The 9,070-nt window shown below is 38.6% G+C and overlaps 1 protein-coding gene across 1 annotated transcript; it reads right to left on the bottom strand.

The window, feature by feature from the left end:
* Positions 1-248: 248 nt before the first annotated feature.
* Positions 249-7,741, bottom strand: chpt1 (choline phosphotransferase 1). Its single transcript, XM_068306767.1, has 8 exons — positions 7,312-7,741; positions 6,039-6,186; positions 5,806-5,947; positions 5,635-5,719; positions 5,089-5,220; positions 4,829-4,987; positions 4,125-4,250; positions 249-1,758 (listed from the first exon to the last, which is right to left on the bottom strand). Exons 1-8 carry the CDS (start codon positions 7,549-7,551, stop codon positions 1,642-1,644), a joined length of 1,149 nt encoding a protein of 382 aa, XP_068162868.1. The 5' UTR covers positions 7,552-7,741; the 3' UTR covers positions 249-1,641.
* Positions 7,742-9,070: the final 1,329 nt, after the last annotated feature.

Raw genomic sequence — 9,070 nt, forward strand, 5'->3', positions numbered from 1 at the left:
GCACCACGTGATCTATGTTCCCTGAACATACAGTATATTGAGTCATATATAAGCACGAACTGAGAGGACATGGAGTTCTTGAATTTTGACACAATATTTTATCCTGTTCCTATCGATATGTCATCTGCCTGTGAATTGTTCAGATGACTCTTGATTGATTCTGCACACACTTTGTGTATTTTAATGCTGTTAATAGGACTTATTCTTAATTCCAACATGAGTAAGTCATTTATCACTCAGACAAGAGATTGCATGAAAAATATTTTCTTTATTACAATCTTCTCCACTCTTGCTAGTAAAAAGATTTTTTTTTATTACTGAACAGTGCAACATGGTGTTGAAATTAAGGTTGCACATTTCAATGCATAGTTCCAAAGTTCATGGTAAATGAAGAAAAAACAGCTTTTCCCAAACACACCCTTCTGTAAAATGAAAGATCCTGCAGATGTAGAATCTCAGAAAAAGATGATTTTTTTACCACCAAAAGAATTTCAACATATTTATTTTAGCTCTAAGTTATTTACTAATAGAAACTTCCCTTTTGATCCCAAGAAACCAATGTGAACTGTCATATCACAACTATTCAGTAATAACCAATCATATCCAACCAATTTTCAAAAACCACATACATCAATCACTTTTTGTATACGTGACATACATTTGTAAGGAAACTGCCAGTACTTCTAACTTATAGCGCTGCAGTATTGTTTTTGTTGTATGTGGTACAATAAATGTTGAAAAACAAGAACATACAAAGCTGTCTTAAATATTCACAAGTTAAACAGTAATTACAACAAATTGTTTAAGGCGTTTAAATCTGTACAATCATGAATAATTAAGTATTAGCCCTTTAGGGAGAATAAGAAAGAAAGCAGAACAAGTAATGTGTTAGTGTTTCTTTGGTCGACAGTGCTCTAAAAGCATGGGGGTCTATTTGCTTTTATTTTAGGACTCAAGGAGATGAGGAACAAGAGGCATTTGTAAGAGAGACCTTTAGAACATGTCAACATTTTAAGCACAAACACAGTTACCCCTCCACCGAGCACAGTGACACCCTACCACACGGTCCGCATTGCAAACTTACAGTAATTGGAAATCAAAAACCTTTTAAAACTTTAAAATTTTCACCTTTGAAGCCCTGATTTATCAGTTTGAGTCACAAATTAGAACAAATTAAGAGGATATGGATTAAAAAAAACAGGTCATCTATTTAGTTTGGGTATACATCAAGGCAATTTGTAGGATAAATGACACGCATTAGAGACATGTCTTTAAACAACAATGACCTGAAATTTGCCCAAACTGGAAGATCCTGCTGGAACAAAGCAGGCTGGAATTTTCTGACAACATGCACTGATGTTTCTACTAAAATTTCGACAGTCAATTAGGAATTTAAAGGGAAAGTCTGATCCCATGTTAATTTCATTTAATAAATCCATGCCCTTTTTCTTTTTTGTTTTTTTGTTTTTTGGCGTACCAGATTGGTTTAATCTTTTTCCACTTGATGGAGAAGGCAGTTCAATCAGATGTGGTCACTTTGTCAAGGCTGCACTGGCTCCGGGTTGTATCATCCTGGTGGTCTGCTTCCAGGAGCGGGGAGATGTCTGCGTCCCCCCCCTCCTCCTCCCGCCGGGCAAGCCGTCAGTCACGGTGGGCTTGGTTTGGCGGCGTGATGCTGAAAACGCAGATGTGAAGGTGGGAGGCGATCTGGAGGCACACACCTACACAGTAGCGTGTTAGATCCAGAAAAGAGAAGACCTAAAGAAAGATGGAGATGAGCAGACATTAGAGACTGAATCGTTGTGCCATTGAAGAACATCATGGAGCAAAGGGAAACTACTGATACAATAAAATTTCCAATTCTTGGTCTTCAGATACTGTGGTGTTGTAAAAACTGCACATCAGTGTCTCATGTGGCTGCACCTAAATAACTAACTTCATTCCATTCCATTTATTGTACTAACACAGGTGCCAGGATGTGTAGAAACTTGTTTACTCACATCACTTTAATGGTTGGCCCTGACCCAACAGGAAAGACAAGAGTTCAGTGCTCACTTGTCACAATGAGGGGGTAGGTAAACTGGATTTCACTTAAGCCATCTGATCACCGACACATTACAACTGTTTCAAGGGTTTTTTTTAGACTTCGGATCATGTACCCCCCTTGACTTATATAACATGTCATCCTGCCCTTTTTCCTTGTTTCCTTTGTTTTATTTTTTTTTAAATCTATTTTTCTTTATCTGTCTCACCTGTTCTTTTCTTTAAATGTATCTGCACCGAAGGGGAGGACCCAATTTCGGTGTTGGATTTCACAATGACAATTAAAGTGATTCATGATTCATGAAACTGCTAATGCTGTAATAACAATGACCTTTAATATACAATCCTGAACAGTGTTTTGCACGACAACTACTTTAGACGCATCTCCTAAGGATTTCAACTGTTGCGATCACACATTTACGAACACAGAAACCGCTGAATGTATCTTTAAAAGAAACCCAAAATAAATAAAAGCATTTTATTCGTGTTATTGAAAAGCTTAAAGCATGTTCATATATTGGTATTAGATTTGCTGATGTGCCAGAAACTTTGGTGACAACACTCAGGTGTTTCATACTGTCGTGTACTGTTTAGTTAGCAAATGTGAAATCCACACAAAGCAGATGTGTGATTTGTCTTGCTTATTATTATCATTATTATTTTTGCCTCCAAATGTTTTAACACTCACACTTACGAAGCAGTAAATCCACCTGAAGTTTATGTTTTTGGAGGTGACAGGAAACCGGTGAACCCGGAAAGAGCCCACGCAGACACGGGGAGAACATAAAAACTCTGCATATAAACGTCTTGAACCCAGAACTTTCTAGCTGCGAGACGACAGCGCTACCCACAGCGCCACTGTGCCGTCTCCAGAATGATTCAACATCACAAATAGCAACAGTAATTATAAAAGTTATGTTAGTAATGTAAATCTTTCTTCTTAAAGCAAATCAAATTCTAAATGAAAGGCAACTGGAGGTTGAAAGTTTTACCGTTAAATACTCAAAACAAAGTTAAACGTGGCTTTACATTGGAAGCCTGAAGCAAATTTGTGTTATTTTAATCAGTTTGGCACATAAATTGTTTTAATTCAAGAACTGGACTGACTGGAAAGCATCATGGTCATGTCAGATAAATTCATGGTTTCACCGCCTTCCCAGCTTCAGCTCTCCTTTAAAACAAGCACAGCTGTTGTGTTTGAGGAAAGATATTACCAAATTACTAAAAAATGGAACCCCCCCCATCCCCCCAAAATATCCAGAATAGCACCCAAGCCTTCAGATATGTTTCATGGAAAACTGTTGCAGTACTTGTGTGATCATGAAAATAAAACTGAGTGGGTCGATCAGGAAAAGATTTGCGTGTTACTGTACGTTTGTACTGCTTGATACTTCATTATATCAGCAGTTTCCCTATGCTCCATCATGTTCTTATTTGGCACCGACAACTTTTTGCCCTACAGGAGCACTCCAAAATATAGGTAACCTGGTTCACCTGTCATGGCCTGGGCAGTTTTTTGTATTGCAAATTGGCTTGTATTTTCTTATACAGTGTATTGTGTTCTGCGTTCTGATGAGCTAACTGTGTTCTGTGTGTTTAACTGAGAGAAAAGTGTAAAAATGTTAATGCCTGTCTGAGAAGAAAGTGCGTCATTTTTTTTACAGCCTTAATTGTAAAGAACAAGTCTGACTACTTCACGGATTTTGCTTACTGAGGGTTATTTGTAGAACGTATCTCCCGCGATTAACAAGTGCACACTGTATATGAAAGTTAAACATTATTAACCCCTGGCTACAAGAAGCAGGACAACATATTATGTAAGTCAAAGGAGGGCTTACTTTACCTCATCTCATTAGCCTAAAATAAGCCTCAAACTGAATCTTGAATTAAAGCTGTAATGTGTCCCTGATCAGACGGTTAAAGTGAAATCCAGCTTACCTGCCCCCTCATGCTTACATGTCAGCACTGAATTCTGTCTTTCCTGTTGATTCACAGGGCCAACCATTCAAGTGTTGTGAGTAAACACGTTTCTGCATATCTCCACACCAGTTTAGAATAATATGAATGTATCTCAGACTTACCATGGCAATCCAAAGGACTATATGCTCATCAATGAAGCTATTAAAGTATTGGTTGAGGAAGAGGAGACCGGGACCAATGAAGGCTGTGTCCGGCAGGTGCAATTCACTCTTTGTCATGTGGGCAACCTACAGAGACAGAGGAGAGCACATGTTTGAGCTAGAAAACTAAAGTTCCTGATGCAATTTTTGATTGTAATTGTAATTGCATGGCCGTGGCTACATGGTCTGCAGTTTGTTTTAGTTGCTACTAGCCCCCCCCCCCCCCACCACCACCCATATAGCACATTTTTCCCAGTGTTTCCAATATAGGGAGATTTTATATGGAAACATATCAAGGTGGAAATATAGTAATCGCTCTTTTTTAGCCAACCAATCATCTATTAGATTGAATTAACATAGCGTTGAGTTAGCTTCCAATCAAATGTGAATCAAAGCTGAGTATGTTTGGTTGTGGCATGATTGTGTGATCTGTGTAAAAACAGCTTCTGAAGCAATCTCTAGAAATGCAAAGTATTCTCTTGGTTGAATTTGTACAGCAATCACTGATTAAATTATGTCCACAAATAAGAAAGTAAAATAACCAGTTTATTTGGTTGCACTGCAAACAGATGCATAAAATGTTTATAATTACGTGTCTGCAAAATTAACTATAGTATTAAAACTGAAATCACAAGATTTACAACAATCAGAGAGAATCAACGTACCACCAGTTTGTTGGAGAGTTTGGACATAACCATGCCAAAAGTGAGGAGGTACAAACAGGAGTAGTTCTCAAACAGGTGGCTCGAAGACTTCTTGAAAATGATGAAGGCCAGAGTGAGAACGAGTCCAACGTGCAGCCCTGGACTCAGAACACTGGTGTCCTGCAGGGAGAGACCGTTATTAGACGTGCACCACAACAGATTACTAGCTTATAAGGTCAGGAAGCTTTGAAAGAGGAGAGAAAATATTTGTGTTGACTTACAGCCACAGTCGATCCGTTCTTTCCAACGCCTCCATTCAAAATGACATAAAAGTAGTTGTAGCAGGAGTAGACTGCACCACCGACAATTCCAATGATCGGAAAGACGAATAGCTTCACTCCTATTATGGGCACCTGGGTAAATAGAAAAAGGTAAAATTGGAGTGAAGATGGAAAACAGTCTTCTTATAGTAAGAAGAGAGACTGGGTGTATATGAATGCTGCAGGCAAGCCGAGCGTAATGAGAGGGCAAAGCAAAAAGGTGCAGGTGACATTGTCAGCTCTTTGAGCCAGATCATATCCAATTGATGACCTGTTGCCATGGAGTTAGCCACCCATATTTACCTTCTCACTTCTCTCATGTGATGTAAAGTCAAGCCTCCAAGGGCAGCACAGAGCAAAAGTAAAACACAAACTCTATTTAAAGAGTAGAAGGATGAGTAAAGCTACAAACTGATTAGAAAATTTAGTGTAAAAACTGAATGAATGTTTTCCTCTTGGATCCTCTTTTGTAAATGTCATTGTGCAAAATAGATTATTTTCAGTTACCATTTGTTGCCAGAGGCCCACGCCACCAAAAGCCGACATCAAGTACATAATAATGATGGCGATCTGCACTTCTGTGACATCAACCCTGGGAAGAAAGAAAAGAAATAAGGCTTTTTTTTTTCTATTTAAACAACAATAGCATTGAAGAAGTAGATTACACTAATTACAGACCAGCCAAAGCGGAGGGTCCCGGACACGTATGTCTGCCAGTGGGCACAGAAGAACATGAACATCCCAATGAAACCACAGAAGAACATCCAGTTTGGGTGCACTCCTATTCCACAAGAGATGCATGTTCCTACAGCAACAAACACTGAAAAGATATGGATAGAAGAAGAACATATTGATTTGTAATTATATAAAAAAAAAGTAGAGAGAATACTAGTTTGGGTTCAGTTGTCCACCTGTGGAGACGGCATCACAGCCATGGTCAAAGAGCTCCCCAAGTGGTGAGCTGCTGTTTGTCCTCCTTGCCTGCTTCCCATCTATTGCATCCAGAGACTGGTAGATGAAGAGGCCCAGAGCGCTCATGATGAAGGCCCATGATGGAGCCTGTTGGCAGGGGAGAGTCTTTATTTAAGGAACTCGAGACATTTCTAATAGCAACACACTAGTCGCAATTAATAAAGTAATCGGTCAGAAATCCTGAATCAGCTTCTGAGCAGACAAAAAAAAAACCTGACACGTTAAAAAAAAAGCCACATATCTGTTAAAGCAACAATGAAAATAATATGGTTTGTGTCTGTATGAATTGAAAGTGTGGAGAGGAAGAAATTCCAGCTGACTGGACAGACTCAGTTCCTCTTACTGGGTGGGAGGTTAAAGACCATCTGGACACGACAGAGAGCCTACACAGTGTTTTCACTCCTACAGCGCGTGTTTGTATGTGTGTGTTCGTTTGTGAGGAGACAAATCCACACTGTTGCAAATATTCACATCCCCTGCTGTTTTCCTGTGGGCCCCAAAAAGTGTGTTTATTTAGAGATATCACCAGGGTGCCTTCAGGGAGAACTCTGCATGGTTTCTAGTTGTTAACACACTATTAATTCCTCTGTTATCTTTTTTATTGCATATGTATGGGACTTTTATATCTTTACATTACAATATTAAGAGTTGAAATGATCGACCTTTGTCTCAATATTAAATAATAGACTACCTTGGGGAAATAGTAACTACAAGTGTCTTGGAATATGGACTTTGCTGCATGGTCTCCTTAGTTGGACTGGACAAAATCTGATAACCACACAAACATGCATTGAACCTGGTGACACAGTAGATCATAGGTCAGCTGTTTCAAGAGGGCCCTTTACATTCCTGACAGATACTTTGGGATTATGTAGTTGAGACATTTGATGATGTTTTTCCATTAAAACTTGTATTGTAATCTACTCCCTTTAAAAACATCACAACATGGTTCGTTTGAATCTGTCCGAACTGGTTTGACACGAAGTGATTACATTAGTGAATTTGACGCTTAAATATGTGCCGAATCAAAACAAGGGACTCTTCACTTGGGAAATCCAACATTTATTCTTTTTTGCAGGCGCAAATCCGGCCACATAGCTTTAACTTTAGCCCGTTGTCTGTGGAGGAATCGCGTTCCTTTCATTCCACTGAGGGGAACGTAATCAGGGCTCGTCTCCGTTTGGAAAGTTTAGCCAAGGACGTCGTACTCACCTCCTCTGTTGCAGTGGGACAATAATACACAAGCACAACTGTGGAGATGATATTGACCAACAGTCCAGATATAGTCAGAGTGTTTGGTGCGATCCAAGTTGGAATTTGTTGGACCAGCCAGTTCCAGTAGATTTGACACGGTGGCTCCAACAAGGACCGACCAGAGGCGCTGTATTTATGTTCCTCCAGCCGCTTCAGCTGAGCGGCTGACAACGACTCTGGCCACGGGAAATGTGGCATTTTCTGCGAAGTCACTCCTTAAATGACAGCAAATAATCTTCCCAGTACTCCCAGGTAGTGGTTCAAATGACGCTATCTCCTGTCGGTTGCCTGCAGAAAATCGAAACTCATTTGGCATTTATAGCTAGGTGATTAGACGAGGCCATTTTCACAGCGGAACCATGAGACGTCGATATTCGCTACGTCTCCGATCGAGTTGCGTCTGGACAGGAAGTGAGGAACCGGAAAGGAAGAATATAGCTGTTGAACCGGGAAGTTTAAACACATCCTGAACACTAGACAGAGAAAGAGAGAGAGACAGACTTCCTTTTACTCTCATTGCACAGAGACTCAGAACAGTGAATCTGGCAACGAAATGTCGTTGCTTGGCAACCGGAGTACACAGCATTGTTGTTTTATCAGCTAAATTTTTTTTGAAAGTCTCATGTCTAAATTTAAAACACATCATTATTGTTCTGCTCCTGAGCTACCAATGAAGGATATATCAACACGAACCCTAGAATAAACAAAGTGAGCCGACGAGGCACTAGAACACTTTATAAAATTTATAAAGCAGGAAACAAACTTTTTTTTTTCTTCAAATTGAGGGACAACAAAAACATTCAGAAGCTCGACGTCTGAATGTCGAGATGAGTTATTACCAGTGTAACAAAGACAGATTCCTCTGTGGAACTAGTGTGGCATGCCTGGTTAAAAAAGTCTTAGATGTCTAAGAAAAACATACAGTAATGAAACAACCAGTTTGTGTGTATTTAATTACATCTGCCATGTTTACCTCTTTGTTATTCCATAGGATAAATAAAAAAGCTATGAATGAATTTAAATTGTATTTTGTGGCATGGTTGGTCAGGAGCTAAAGAAGAGTTAATGAGATCTGAATGCATATTAAGAATCTTTTTTGTTTCAGTTTCACAATCAGTTTACAAGGAATTTGATTGATTTTAAGTTTAAAAATTGAATTAACACAAAAATGTATAAAGGATAAAAAGCACAACAAACAGTGTACTTTAGAAAAACAGTTGTGCAATGAGGTAGGTAGGTAGGTTGGTAGACATTTATAAAACGCTCCGTATCGTAATGTTTTAATGAATTTATCAACAAAAGTAAATGTACAAACTAAAATTCAATTATTTGTACTCCATTATTCTGTTTTGTTTTTTTAAATTTTACATTCAAGCAGATATATTTGGAAGATGTATGCATGTTTAGAATTTTAAATGCAATGGCTTTTCTTTGTAACTTACACTCATACTCATTTCTGAAATCACTTTATTACATGAGAATAATTGTCTTTTAAACCGTTGATTATGCGTCTCTAGTTAAGGTTTATTGATCTGTTTTTGTTGATTATTTTGAATATAAGTTTATGTGCTCTCTTTGCTGTCATACCTCATGGATGCTTCCAGAGGAAACGCCATTAATGTGATGATCACAGTGTCAGCAGTGATTGCTCTTTTTCATTTAGGTGTTTATGAATCTATAAATACATATTTTTTTCATGTTGAGATTTTCTGTTGAA

This window comes from Antennarius striatus, chromosome 22 (assembly GCF_040054535.1).
Source record: "Antennarius striatus isolate MH-2024 chromosome 22, ASM4005453v1, whole genome shotgun sequence".
NCBI classification, from domain to species: domain Eukaryota; kingdom Metazoa; phylum Chordata; class Actinopteri; order Lophiiformes; family Antennariidae; genus Antennarius; species Antennarius striatus.

Coding starts and splice junctions, on each gene's coding strand:
- chpt1 (XM_068306767.1), bottom strand. CDS start 7,551: ATGCCACATTTCCCGTGGCCAGAGTCGTTGTCAGCCGCTCAGCTGAAG. Junction 5,948..6,038: donor CTGTGATGCCGTCTCCACAG/GTGGACAACTGA, acceptor ATATCTTTTCAG/TGTTTGTTGCTGTAGGAACA. Junction 5,221..5,634: donor TGGGCCTCTGGCAACAAATG/GTAACTGAAAAT, acceptor CTATTTACCCAG/GTGCCCATAATAGGAGTGAA.